This window comes from Carassius gibelio, chromosome B3 (genome assembly GCF_023724105.1).
Source record: "Carassius gibelio isolate Cgi1373 ecotype wild population from Czech Republic chromosome B3, carGib1.2-hapl.c, whole genome shotgun sequence".
Taxonomy (NCBI): domain Eukaryota; kingdom Metazoa; phylum Chordata; class Actinopteri; order Cypriniformes; family Cyprinidae; genus Carassius; species Carassius gibelio.
In genome coordinates, this window is record NC_068398.1 from 3,981,813 (window position 1) to 3,996,135 (window position 14,323).

At 40.6% G+C, this 14,323-nt stretch overlaps 3 protein-coding genes across 4 annotated transcripts in view; 1 reads left to right on the top strand and 2 right to left on the bottom strand.

The window, feature by feature from the left end:
* Window positions 1-14,323, bottom strand: part of LOC127952565 (uncharacterized) — a 299,397-nt gene that overhangs the window by 112,210 nt on the left and 172,864 nt on the right. The gene's annotated exons all lie outside the window — the stretch shown is intronic.
* Window positions 1,322-3,740, top strand: LOC127952568 (uncharacterized). The gene is made up of 5 exons (XM_052551192.1): window positions 1,322-1,466; window positions 1,669-1,801; window positions 1,924-2,638; window positions 3,071-3,289; window positions 3,401-3,740. The coding sequence occupies exons 2-5, from the start codon at window positions 1,675-1,677 to the stop codon at window positions 3,609-3,611; spliced, it is 1,272 nt and encodes a 423-aa protein (XP_052407152.1). The 5' UTR covers window positions 1,322-1,466; window positions 1,669-1,674; the 3' UTR covers window positions 3,612-3,740.
* Window positions 4,011-8,143, bottom strand: LOC127952528 (G2/M phase-specific E3 ubiquitin-protein ligase-like). Its single transcript, XM_052551053.1, has 13 exons — window positions 8,038-8,143; window positions 7,703-7,835; window positions 7,454-7,569; window positions 7,057-7,360; window positions 6,837-6,900; window positions 6,601-6,649; window positions 6,451-6,503; window positions 6,204-6,290; window positions 5,547-5,863; window positions 5,288-5,469; window positions 4,845-5,017; window positions 4,499-4,713; window positions 4,011-4,415 (listed from the first exon to the last, which is right to left on the bottom strand). Exons 2-13 carry the CDS (start codon window positions 7,827-7,829, stop codon window positions 4,180-4,182), a joined length of 1,923 nt encoding a protein of 640 aa, XP_052407013.1. The 5' UTR covers window positions 7,830-7,835; window positions 8,038-8,143; the 3' UTR covers window positions 4,011-4,179.

Here is a 14,323-nt window from a genome sequence, read left to right on the forward strand (position 1 = left end):
GATACTCAAAATATTCAGGGGTAAAATAATGATGTTTCAAAAATGAGGGTAGTTTTTGGATCAATTGTTCCTATTGTAATGACAGATTCATTGAGTCATAATGAGATCAACGATACCAATGAAACCACAGTCGATGCCTCCTAGACTGCTGGTCCAATTTCACCAAACTCGATTCAGATCATCTTCAGGCCATGGATTTCTTGCTGATATACCAAACTCTTATTGTTTAACTAACATGTTAAACTGAATTATTTCATCTTAGAAACATTGCCAAGCTATGAAACATGTTTCTGATGCAGAAAAGCTAGTTCATGCATTCATGACCTCTAGACTGGACTATTGTAACATACTTCTGGCTCTTCTTTTCACATTTGGCTCCCAAACTCTGGAATAGCCTTCCTGATAATGTTCGGGTTCAGACACACTCTCTCTGTTTAAATCTAGATTAAAAACGCATCTCATCAATTTTTACTTTGTCGGATCAGCAGCTATGCTAATGATGTCTCTATTTGTTTCTCTGTTTCTCTAGGATTTACATCTCGTGGTAACTAGGATTCACACAAGCTCCAGTCTGGATCCAGAACACCTGAAATGAGATGATGCTGACCCCTCAGAGGACCTCAGATGATGCTAACCCTGAAACAACAAACAGAACTAACAAATATTGCTACAAGTGTTAAAGCTTATAATAATTGCTGTTAATAATGTTCATCGTCTGGCTGACTAGGTCTTGTATTAATTTTTCTAAAAATCCTGTCATACGCTCACAAACTGACAGTCACCACTTATAAGCTACTACTAAATATTGTAGAAACATAATTTTCTGTAAAGTTGCTTTGTAATGATTTGTATCGAAAAAAGCGCTATACAAATAAACTTGAATTGAACTGAACTGAATTAACACATCATGATGGCACAATGTCAAATTGATTTTATCTCTGCAATGCTTTCGTATATTAACACCAAACCTTTGACCAAACTTTAGACCCATCTCAATATCACACAACTGTGTTTAGTACAATTACTAAACACAGTTCAATTAAATTCAAGTTTATTTGTATAGTACGGTGCCCGAGAAGGGTCACAACATGTACAAACGCCACAACAACTACATTTTCAGAAAACACCTCCAAATTCAGAAAACACATGCAAACGCCGCCACAACAACTACATATTCAGAAAACACCTCCAAATTCAGAAAACACATACAAATGCCACAACAACTACATATTCAGAAAACACATACAAACGCCACAACAACTACATATTCAGAAAACAACTTCGTCGATTTCACATCACGTACGCTGCAAATATTCACAGCACGAGCAAATAGGGAAACGAACTGCAAACTGCGAAAACACAACGGAAATGTTTCCGGGGGGGGCCATAATCAGTGACGGACCCGCATCCATCCGGTTGTCTTCGCGCTTCTGAATGTGCGCTTTTGTTGCTTATGGCTACAAGACGTAAGTGTATGTCTTTTATTATGACAGACTTGTCGATGTGATCTAATACCGTGTTTTCAACATATTATCCCCATAACGTATTAGTCCACTGCCAACGCTGTTAGCTGGAAACTAGCTCGCTAGCTCGCTTCTGGTCACTAAATAGATGCATTACTGGCGTTTGTACATTGTTGTCCTGATATCTGAATTATTTATTTTTCAGATTGAAATGTTCTGTCCGTTTTGTGCTGTGCAACTGGGGGACGCTCCCAAGTTTTGCCCGTCGTGTGGTATGAACGTGGGGTTCCTTACGGAGCGTCCATCCACGTCATCAAGCGTAGGCCATGGGCCTACAGGTAACATCCCCTTGTTGTGCTCCTATTATCAACCCCCATCAGAGCATATTAGTTATTATAATGAATCTATCTCTCTCTCTATGTGTGTGTGTGTGTGTGTGTCCATAACCATGAACCCTCAGAGGATGACCTAATACATGCCTACTTCAGAAAGGACCACTCCAACGAGATTATTAGAGATTTTTTGGAGTCAAAGCATGGGATTGTTATGAGCCTGAAAACTCTAAAAAGAAGGCTGAAACGGTTAAACCTAAGTCGGAGAGCAAATTACACTCCACTGGAGACTGTGAATGCTGCCATCACTACTGAATTGAATGGCTCAGGACAGCTGTTGGGCTACAGGGCTATGTGGCAGACCCTGCGACAGAAGCATTCACTGACAGTAAAACGAGACAATGTCATGCAAGCCCTCAGATTATTAAATCCAACAGGAGTATCTCTCCGTCATAGGCGCAGATTTGTTAGGCGATCCTATTGCGCCGCAGGACCCAATCAGGTGTGGCACGTGGATGGCTATGACAAGCTCAAGCCCTTTGGGATTGCCATCAGTGGCTGCATCGATGGGTATTCAAGGCGGGTTATGTGGCTAAGTAGTGGTAGCACCAACAACGACCCTGCAGTAATCGCTCAACATTACCTGCAGTGTGTTTCGAGCTATGGCCTTCCGGCTCGTCTTCGGACAGACTGTGGGACAGAAAATGGAGACATGGCTGCCATCCACTGTTCTTTAAGAGAGGACCACACCGATGAATTTGCAGGTTCTGTCAGCCACATGTATGGCACTTCAACTGCCAATCAAAGGATTGAAAGCTGGTGGTCCTTTTTCAGGAAACAGAGGTATGTTTTTAGATGTTATAGAGCATGTGAAATAGAAGACTTACACACATATACACACACATACATATTTTTCAATACTGTTTGATATTTCTGTAATATTTTCATAATGTTAGAATTTCATAATTCTATTATGCTGGGTTGGCACCATACAATGATGACTTTGAAAATGTAGGTTTATTTTTATGAGCGTCATTCATGGATTAGGCTGTGTACTGTTGATTTTGCAATAGTTATAACAAGTAAAAGGATTAGTGTGCGTGGTTGTTTCAAATTTGTTATAACGAGAAACAAGTGTTGCTAGTCCAACATTCTGCTGGTGAATGCAGTGCAGAATGTTGTTTTCCAAGACGGTCACATAATTTTTAAAGTATTTGTGTTAGAAACATTTATACAAAACTGAAATCACTGTGTATACTTTAACTCCATTATTAGGACACAGTTCTGGATGGATTTATTCAGTGACCTGAGAGAGAGACACTACTTCAACGGCACCCATGAACACAAGTGCCTTGTACGGTATGTGTTCCTGGGCATCTTTCAGAAAGAGCTTGATGAGCACCGAGAGCTTTGGAATAATCATACAATCAGGCCTGTCCGTCAGTCTCTCTGTCCATCTGGGAAACCGGAGACCATGTACCACCTGCCTCACAGGTTTGTTTGTAGCACCTGTATTGTCATTCAATAAATGTTTGGTTGTTTTCAATTTGAGATTTAAATATTATTCATAATGAGTTCACTGTTGTGTTTTTTGTGCGGCCTTAGGTTTGGTGGAAGGGATTGTGGATTCCCAGTGGATCCCCAAGTGTTACAGGAGTTCAAAGACCTTCTGCCACCCACAAACAGTTTGTGTGGAGATGCTAATCTCCAAGCATATTTTGCCAACTTGGAGAGACAGAGCCAGCTCGCTCCACCCATCAACTGGCCAGCTGCTGTTGACAACTACATTAGACTAAAGGAAATGGCTGGTCTTTGAGAGTGAGAGAGACAGACGTATAGCCAGTTTATTTTCTTTCAGACAGCATTGCCTCCAGTGTGGTATACTGATATGGACACCTTTAATGTTTGACACATGGTTAAATTAAAAGCAAAGATATTAATCGATTGCAATGACTTTCCCTTACTTTTTAAACCATCACAATGTATGTTTTTGGGGTTAACCCAGTGTTGATTAATACGGTATGCTGAAGCTAAAGGTGACCTTCATGTTAGATCAGTAACATTTCATGACCAATTTATGCAACAACAAATAAACTTCATTCTGACGGCCCTTGCAAAATGTTTCAGAATAGACAAACTTACATTTTCTTATATAAATGATTTTATTTCTTTAAACTGTGACAGTACTGACAAACAGTAAAGTGCGAACAGTAAGAGCAATGCAAATCTCCCACAAAAAGTTTCCAAATAGAGAAACGTGCAACTTTTCTTATAAAAAAATTGGATTTCTGTAAACAATGTAAAAGTGCAAACAGTAAAGTGCAATGCAAACAGTAACAACAGTAATGCAAATTTGCCACGAATATTAATTTCTGATTGACACCTCAATGAAGCCCAAATCCAGGGGCGTTCTTGATTCCATAATTCATGGCTTCCTCAAAGATTTCATATGAGGGTAAGATTGGGAGTTTTATTGTGTTAGCGCAGACATTAGCCTCAGGAAACCTTTCGTGTTTCTGGAATGTGAGTTGAGGCTGTGGTATTAATTTTGCTGCTGGGATTTCTTTCAGGCCTGTTGCAAACATTAGAATGTCCTGCAGAGACATCCCTGACCCGTCCTCTGTGGGGGTTGGGAGTAATGAAACATTAAGATTTATCATCCATTTGAGGACATCACTTTAAACAACGTAAAGAAAATTATACCTTTTACAGCGATTAAGTAGTCCAGCCAGTAGCCAAGCACTCTCTCCTCCTCATGCCGATTTGAGCTACCAATTGGGCTCAATTGTGGACGGAACAGTGACTCTACAATCTCGGCTGTCAGGTCTTCCGCTCTGTAACACATGTAGGGCAGGAAAATGGAGGGATGCTGTTCCAGAGCGTTGAAAAAGTTGAGGGTAGCCAGGCCATCCTTGAACCTATAACCGGGTTGGGTTATTAGTGCTATTGCCAGTAGGACTCACTTTTGACTTAACTATTTGATAGACACTCATTTAAGTTTCATTCAAATTCTCGTTTGAATACTTACAAAGTAGTCAATGTGACCTACCTCTGGAAGGAAACATGGTTGCGGTAGGTGAAGTACCACTGGATGTAACCATCCACAACTTTTTCCTTATCCCCCAGTGTCCTCAGGCATCGATAGCATCCTGCTGTCTGAAGCATGCTGGAGTGCTTATCTGCGAGTTCTACAAGTTCCTCCAATGTTCTAGCATTCTTAATCTAGAGTAAAATAAAAACATTGAATAGACAAAATTACATTATACATGTCACAAAGGATGAGACTATAGAATATTTTAAATTTCTCTTTGACAGGAGTCTGTATTGTTTGGAATTTAAACTGTACATATTAGTGACAAAGCATGGAAGTCACTGGCTTTATTCCAGTATCACACTGGCTTTTCAAGCTACTGGGGTGTCCATATTGTTGATTGTTCATCAAAATAAAATAAAAATTTTTTTTCTTGAATATGCTTAGAAACACATAATTACCTCAAGGAGAACATTCCTGACTTCAGTATCAGGTATATCCTCAATTGGGGCCTCAATGTTCTTCACTTTACCAACCAGGTACTGGTAGAAGCTTGGGGAAAAGCATCGAGGCCCTGGACCACCATGTACAATAGAGACCGCAACCATTCTTCCAACCTGGAAATACTCATCACCTTCTGCAGCTAACAATGGCAATGTTCCACGGTTAGTTCAAATTGATTTATAATACTGTCAAAAAAAGTGACAAAAAGCAAATTACCTTTGCTATCAAATGACAGGTATTTGCCATCATCTTTGCCTTCAAAAAATCTACTGGTTTTAATGGCGTCCATCAAGAGTGTAAGAAATTCCCGCGTAGGCCCTCCTGTGTCCACAGCCTCCTCTGTTTGCCCGATGTCATCTGTGAATTTGACCAAAAGGCTACAGGTGGGATCAAATGAGGAACGTTTGAATCCCCTCAGAGCACCATCCCAGACATTAGCACGGTTTATATTAAACCTGCTACAGCTCATTGTGTTAATGTTGAATGACAGATTTGACAGAATGTCTGCAGCCGTCAGTCCAATATCGGTGTCTCTGCAACACAAGAAAGAAAAACATTAACACTGCCTTTTATGCGGATAATTAAAATATAAATCTTTTATTGACCCATTACAGTGAGAACACCATGAGAGTGTGATTAAACGTGATGGGCATAAGCATGAAGCACACATTGCAAGCTTTCTATAATTTCTGCCAGATTTTTTTTTTCTGTTAAGGGGTAAGTAAAAAAATAAATACAATGTAAATATTTACTTTAATAATTGTATGACAACAGAAACAAGGTAAATAAATGCCCAATGTAGCTTGAACTATTTAATATGTCATTAGAGAGAAAGAAGAAAAAAGGTTGACAGCATTATTTCTATCAAAGTACCTGTCTTCCTCCTGAAAGTTCTCTATGTCCTCAACATCAGAGCAACTGCTGTCAATGACAACTGGGGCATAGATCTTGGTATATGTGCTGTGGATTAAAGGAACAATGAAATACTAAAACAAGACGGTTGTGAAATTACAGTAAAAAAGGTGTTTTACTTGGTACTGTAATCCATTACATTCAGCAGTCGATAGAGCCAAAAGTATTACTGCAATGAAGAGAACAATTTTAATCCATTGTGACTTACTTGTAGGAGTCACATGATGTGTTGTTTTTTGGTTCTGCTCCTGCTCCATTGGCCTGTTGATGAAAGTAGAGATAACACCAAACAAATGAACAATAATTACATCACCACATCATTAACATAAACTTAATAACATTACAGAATAATACATACTTGCCCATCAGATGGCCTGGACATTGTTGGTGGACATTGTTTTGGTAAACTAAAAAAAACAAATAATTTGAATAATTTTATTTAAATCATAACATAAGTAATTGTTAATATGATTTAAAGAGCACAACATGCTCGATCTATTCCTTTTAGCAATAATAATAAAAAAAGAATGCTGTGAAATATCTGGATATTCAAAAATCGCTAGCACAGGTCTCAAAATGGCGCGAGAAACTTACATTTTCAGTGGAAGCCTAGCAAATGCTTCATCATCAGATTCTGAAGATGAGTCATCTCCATGACCTTGGAAAAGAGAAAATGATGCATCGTTATCAGGCTAGGTATACGCAAAATATATAGCAATTTTTCAACCAGCTCAAATTAAATTAAGAACTCACTCAATAACCAACCATTAGCAATTATTATTATTATTTTACATACATGTACTTCGATACTTACTCAAATCCTGAAGGGGGCAGATGTACAGTACAATCCTCTGGTAAGCCTTTCCAATGGCCTCTTTATAATGTTCAAGGACAAAGGGTCTGTCTGTGCCTGGTATATTTTGTACCTGAGAGCCATCAGGATAGACCAGGACATATTCTCCATCGTACATTGTGTCTTGATTAAAATCTCGCTGTTTTTTTATAGCAGCTGGCAAAATTTGTTTTGATGACCACAGGGGTTCAACATTTAATGGCAAGGTTTTCCCCCTTATAGGTTTTAACCCATATTTTGTTCTGGTCATTATGCCAATCGATATCTACATAAATAAGAAAAAAGAAGGAGGAAAAAAACATGTTTAAGACTGTGTGTAATAGTCACATTGTGACCTTAAACCTCCATATTTGCTTACCTTGACCGTAATGTTTGGTTTCTTTTTAGCCTTTGAAAAGGTCCTCCTCTCAGCCTCTTTAACTTCCCTGAACCTCATGAATTGAGCTGCTCTTCCTTGGATACTTGTCTCATTCACTAACACACACAGATTCATTATAGCTATGATTTGAGATTGGTTGATAAATTGTCGCCTTTCTGACAGCTAAAACCACGGGACGACAATTCAGTGCAGCACCAGTGGAATAGGAGCACAACAAGGGGATGTTACCTGTAGGCCCATGGCCTACGCTTGATGACGTGGATGGACGCTCCGTAAGGAACCCCACGTTCATACCACACGACGGGCAAAACTTGGGAGCGTCCCCCAGTTGCACAGCACAAAACGGACAGAACATTTCAATCTGAAAAATAAATAATTCAGATATCAGGACAACAATGTACAAACGCCAGTAATGCATCTATTTAGTGACCAGAAGCGAGCTAGCGAGCTAGTTTCCAGCTAACAGCGTTGGCAGTGGACTAATACGTTATGGGGATAATATGTTGAAAACACGGTATTAGATCACATCGACAAGTCTGTCATAATAAAAGACATACACTTACGTCTTGTAGCCATAAGCAACAAAAGCGCACATTCAGAAGCGCGAAGACAACCGGATGGATGCGGGTCCGTCACTGATTATGGCCCCCCCCGGAAACATTTCCGTTGTGTTTTCGCAGTTTGCAGTTCGTTTCCCTATTTGCTCGTGCTGTGAATATTTGCAGCGTACGTGATGTGAAATCGACGAAGTTGTTTTCTGAATATGTAGTTGTTGTGGCGTTTGTATGTGTTTTCTGAATATGTAGTTGTTGTGGCATTTGTATGTGTTTTCTGAATTTGGAGGTGTTTTCTGAATATGTAGTTGTTGTGGCGGCGTTTGCATGTGTTTTCTGAATTTGGAGGTGTTTTCTGAAAATGTAGTTGTTGTGGCGTTTGTACATGTTGTGACCCTTCTCGGCCACCGTAGTATAGCGCTCTTTTGATACCAATCATTACAAAGCAACTTCTCCGAAAAATTTAGTTTCTACAATATTTAGTGGTAGCTTATCTAGTAGCTTACCTCTTTAGTAGTAGCTTAAATCTAGTGTATGATTAAAACGATGAGTGGGCCGGTGACATTTTGCTTGACTCCAAAAGAGTTTATTAGGTCAGTAAACACAAGTCCTACACAGTAGCCAGAGCAAGAGAAACAATGGATTTATTTTGCATATCTGACAGTGTAACATTAAACAGAAGTATTTTGAATGAGTTAAACCTGTATCCTGTTTTCTGGGTAACACTGAGAATATCACTATATATTGTTGTTATATTATATAACAGTCTGACGGGTTACATAGAGACTACTGAACAAGACAGAAAACAAGAGAGCATGAACACAACACAAGCCAGTACACATACATATACACATACACACATCAGCATTAAGACAAACATGAGCTGCTCAGAGACGTCTTTAAGAGTCCAGAACATCACCTTTCCATTCATTCCTTTAGTTTTCTGTGAAGCTGCTTCTACTGTGGTTTGTGTCTAGTGTTTTCTGAAGAGTGTTCCTGCAGTTAGTTTGACCGCACTGGTTTAACCCACACAGATCTGAGATCATCTATGAACCCGGTTTTGGACGGATGATGCTGTGAATTCTCACATATTCAGATCACAGTTCCTCTTCTTTCTTTAGCTAGGTTTCTACAGAAGAACTTCTCCTTGGTAAACATGTTTGCTGTAGTCCATTTACAAATTCACTGTTAGTTTAATTGGTGCAGTGTTTCTAAAGTGTTTATTTGAGTGATTTTATGGGAAGCAGGGTTCTTCATTCAGACACCTGGCTGTGATGTTCAAGTGAACTCAAAGACCTCGATTAGCTGATTCAGGTGTGTTTAATTAAGCTGCAGAAAGTGTTCCTCCAGGAGCAGGACTGAGGAGACTGATGTAGCTAAAGCACACATCTACACATACGACCAGCAGAACCCAGACCTGTTCAGGAGCTTCCCCAACACTGCACACGCTGAACATCTCTACCACTGGAGTCTCTACTAACCAGCTGATGACTGAATCAGGTGTGTTTGATTAGAGAGAGACAGCATGGCCCTCACTGTTGCTGCTCTGATGGACCGATACAGAGGAGCAGAAGATGAACCCTAACCTGACCCTCAGTCACTGTATGAAACAAGAGTTAGGTCTTACACTCCATGATGCTGTACAACGTATTACAGAGAGTCATCTTCAGATCTTCATGGACTCACTGATGACTCCTGGGTTATGAGTCCGACTCTCTAACCATTAGGCCATGACCGACCCACTTTGGTGGAGATGTTGATGACCCTACAGGCCTCACGTCTGATTCTTCAGAAGAAAGACAGTCAGTGCTGATTCTGAGAACACTGCTGTCTGTTAGACGAGATGCATGAATGAGGAACTTGAAAGATAAGAAGTCTGAGTATTTAGAGTACTGTATAGGGCAGAGTAGTGTATTTCATGACTTATTCTTTATTCCTCTGATCAACAACATTGAGAACAGAATTAGCTGCTGTAGATCTGTCAAACTGACCATCTGATGAAGACATGAGGATGAGAAACTTCTCATGATACTCAAGACTCTCTCAACCAGTCCCACGCTCCTCGAGGAATTCACGGTTTTAAGTTTCAGGAGAGAATCTGCTCACTGCTGTCTCCACACTTCCATCAGTGAACATCTACAGCTCATTTATTCAATGTATTTCTGCAGATGATGATGATAATAGTGATTATGGGATCATCATATTCCATATAAAATTTTACAGAGATGTTTTGCATCTAGTCCAGAGTCAAGAGCTACTTACAATCTTGAGATGGTTGACAGCCGTTCTACTTTCGTAACTAAAATAGAGTATTAATTTTAGCAGCTGTAGTGTTTCAGATCTGTGATCTCACTGTTGAGGTTTGGAAACATGTGAGTTAGACCGCAGTAGAGCAGAGATCATCTCTGAACCCAGTTTAGACATACTGTGAACTCTGAATCATTCTGATGACAGTTTCTCTTCTTTCTTTCTGTGAGCTTCTGTATGACACTAAACTCCTTTCAGTTAACAATGGAATGATGATATGTAATCATCCAATCATGGGTTTGATCCAGAGAACACACTTGCTCATGAAATGTATATGCTCTATAAATCATAATTTTGCATGATTTCTTTGGGGGAGTTAAAGTGGGTTTCACTGTGGTCATTCGAGTGAATAAGCCACCTTGTAAAATATGTACAAATTACTGTGAGATAAAAAGTCATTACAGATGCAACACGATACTGTCATTATTTTTATGCCCGCTAGAAGCCACTCTAAATAAAACATAAATATAGGTCATAATAAGGAGGGGTACAGTAATAATTGGGCTATTTATTTACAGTTTTTTTCAATCGCTAACAAGCGCTTAACCATACTTCAGATACTTTTTCTAAACTCTTAACACAGACTCAACCTACAAAACACAATTGGCCAAATGGATAATTTTCTTCTCAAAAACACATTTTGTTAAATATATACTATCTTATATATATCTTCATTTCAAAATAGAACACATCTTTATCTGCACACACCAACTTTACCAAAACACTGGAAATCTGACTCAAAATTAAATTATTCTGTCAAAGAATAACACTTGTTTTCACCTCACAAGGTACATACAGTCAATCAAAGTACACCAGGTTTCAAAATACTGGCTATTGTTGACATTACTAAAACTGCATAGACTTTTATGTTTCAGTTTTACAGGTATTTGCATGCAAAACATGCAATTCACTGTTTGACACTAAATTTCTTGGTTTGGAACTGTATGTCCAAATGTACAGTAATGTTCACATTCAAAAGCATTCCAGTAAAAAGCAATTTTTCCCTTTACTGTTTACTGCAGGAGGCAGTACAGTAGAAACACGGTATGATAGAACAGAACAGGTTCGACAGTATTGCTTACAGTGAACAAAATATCAATGAAACACATAAGAGCATTCTGAACATAAAACAACAACAGCAAAAAGCCCAGATAAAAAGGGTGGGGGGAGGGGGGGTAAAATAAAAACAATCTCTCACTGCTCCTGCTCCTCTCACTGCTCCTCTCACTGCTCCTGCTCCTCTCACTGCTCCTCTCACTGCTCCTCTCACTGCTCCTGCTCCTCTCACTGATCCTCTCACTGCTCCTGCTCCTCTCACTGCTCCTGCTCCTCCAACTGCATATCTCACTGCTCCTGCTCCTCTCACTGCTCCTGCTCCTCTCACTGCATCTCTCACTGCTCCTGCTCCTCTCACTGCTCCTGCTCCTCTCACTGCATCTCTCACTGCTCCTGCTCCTCTCACTGCTCCTGCTCCTCTCACTGCATCTCTCACTGCTCCTGCTCCTCTCACTGCTCCTGCTCCTCTCACTGCATCTCTCACTGCTCCTGCTCCTCTCACTGCTCCTGCTCCTCTCACTGCATCTCTCACTGCTCCTGCTCCTCTCACTGCTCCTCTCACTGCTCCTCTCACTGCTCCTGCTCCTCTCACTGCTCCTCTCACTGCTCCTGCTCCTCTCACTGCTCCTGCTCCTCTCACTGCATCTCTCACTGCATCTCTCACTGCTCCTCTCACTGCTCCTGCTCCTCTCACTGCATCTCTCACTGCTCCTCTCACTGCTCCTGCTCCTCTCACTGCTCCTCTCACTGCTCCTGCTCCTCTCACTGCTCCTCTCACTGCTCCTGCTCCTCTCACTGCATCTCTCACTGCTCCTGCTCCTCTCACTGCTCCTCTCACTGCTCCTGCTCCTCTCACTGCTCCTGCTCCTCTCACTGATCCTCTCACTGCTCCTGCTCCTCTCACTGCTCCTGCTCCTCTCACTGCATCTCTCACTGCTCCTGCTCCTCTCACTGCTCCTCTCACTGCTCCTGCTCCTCTCACTGCTCCTGCTCCTCTCACTGCTCCTGCTCCTCTCACTGCATCTCTCACTGCATCTCTCACTGCTCCTGCTCCTCTCACTGCATCTCTCACTGCTCCTCTCACTGCTCCTGCTCCTCTCACTGCTCCTCTCACTGCTCCTGCTCCTCTCACTGCTCCTCTCACTGCTCCTGCTCCTCTCACTGCTCCTGCTCCTCTCACTGCTCCTCTCACTGCTCCTGCTCCTCTCACTGCTCCTCTCACTGCTCCTGCTCCTCTCACTGCTCCTCTCACTGCTCCTGCTCCTCTCACTGCTCCTCTCACTACTCCTCTCACTGCTCCTGCTCCTCTCACTGCTCCTGCACCTCTCACTGCTCCTCTCACTGCTCCTTCTCCTCTCACTGCATCTCTCACTACTCCTCTCACTGCTCCTGCTCCTCTCACTGCTCCTGCTCCTCTCACTGCTCCTTCTCCTCTCACTGCATCTCTCACTGCTCCTCTCACTGCTCCTGCTCTTCTCCCTGGGCCCCTTGCTCTTACTCTTCCTCGTCCATACATTACAGTGTTTCTCTTTTTCTGTTTCTGTTTCCAAAAACATCACTCTTCAAAGTCCTCCTTTTATTGTATAAGTTTATTATCTAAAAAATAAGCCCTGCCATTGAGTCTAAGCCAGATTGGAATCAGCTGTGGTTGGCCCAATTTACACAACATAAATCAGCTAAGATATATTGTTTTTGATCTGATATCATTGCAGAAACAGAGGTTTTTATACTCTATCTAAGGTTTGGAACATTGTTTTTGCTATTGTGGGATGTTGTGTGTTAACATTTGTAAATACTACAAAAACGATCCATAATTTTGTTGGGAGGTATAGCTTGTCTGTTCAGAATATGTAAGCATTGTGGAAATGTGTTCAATGAATCCATATTGTGTGAAACGACATGAAATGTGTGAATGGTATGGCCACAATAGATAGATGCTGTGCTAATTGTGTTTAGAGTTTTGAAAATGTGACAACTGCTTGGACAAATGCTTGTTAGCGACTGAAAAAAAACTGTAAATTGTTCTAGATTCCTGTCAATTTAATTCTAATTTAATTCTAATTACTTTTAATTTCGGGAAGTCGTGGCTTAGTGGTTAGAGAGTTTGACTCTTAATCCTTAGGTTGTGGGTTCTAGTCTCGGTCCGGCAATACCACGACTGAGGTGCCCTAGAGCAAGGCACTGCTGTGTGTGGTTGCACTTTGGATGAGTGCAAAGGACACATACTTGGCTGTATGTCATTTTATTAAATTTCTTGTAGGAGAAATTGAGTTTGTTTAAGAGATTAATTGTTTGTTTGCTTGTTTATAAATTCTATGAATGTATTTTATCTCTTTAATATTATTTACCCAAAACATGTTGGGCCCTATAATACACCCAGCAGAATGCGATGCAAAGCGCAGCACAAGTGTGTTTGCTAGTTTCAGTCTGGCGCCATAAGCATTTTCTCGTTCAGTGCCATGCCGTTTAATTAGCTAATGCATTTGTGCTCATTTTGCACCCATGGGCATGCTGGTCTAAAAAAAGAAGTGTGTTCAGGCGCATTGGTGGCACATTGCTATTTTAAAGAGCTGAAAAAAACAGCTCAAACCTACTCTAATATAATTTTTTTTTTTAAATTTTCTAAATTTTCTAAAAAAAAATTTTATTTGTTATTTAAAGAGCGTATCACTGATCATAATCTAGATGTGCTCTGTATGACAGAAACCTGGCTAAAACCTGATGATTACATTATTTTAAATAAGTCCTCCCCCCAAGATTACTGTTATAAACATGAGCCGCGTCTAAAAAGTAAAGGGGGAGGTGTTGCTTCAATTTATAACAACGTTTTCAGGATTGAAGTAATGGTGCTTTATATAACATTATCCAGAGAAGCCAATGGATAATGTTATATTATATTGTTATTATATCTGCAGGATAAATCCCCTGTTGT

What these genes read in the sequence shown, in the direction of transcription:
- LOC127952568 (XM_052551192.1), top strand. Translation starts at nt 1,675, where the DNA reads ATGTTCTGTCCGTTTTGTGCTGTGCAACTGGGGGACGCTCCCAAGTTT. An exon ending in TCCTTTTTCAGGAAACAGAG is followed by an intron (nt 2,639 to 3,070) that starts GTATGTTTTTAG and finishes CTCCATTATTAG; the next exon opens with GACACAGTTCTGGATGGATT. An exon ending in ATGTACCACCTGCCTCACAG is followed by an intron (nt 3,290 to 3,400) that starts GTTTGTTTGTAG and finishes GTGCGGCCTTAG; the next exon opens with GTTTGGTGGAAGGGATTGTG.
- LOC127952528 (XM_052551053.1), bottom strand. Translation starts at nt 7,829, where the DNA reads ATGTTCTGTCCGTTTTGTGCTGTGCAACTGGGGGACGCTCCCAAGTTT. An exon ending in AACCAAACATTACGGTCAAG is followed by an intron (nt 7,361 to 7,453) that starts GTAAGCAAATAT and finishes TTATTTATGTAG; the next exon opens with ATATCGATTGGCATAATGAC. An exon ending in CTACTTAATCGCTGTAAAAG is followed by an intron (nt 4,416 to 4,498) that starts GTATAATTTTCT and finishes CAACCCCCACAG; the next exon opens with AGGACGGGTCAGGGATGTCT.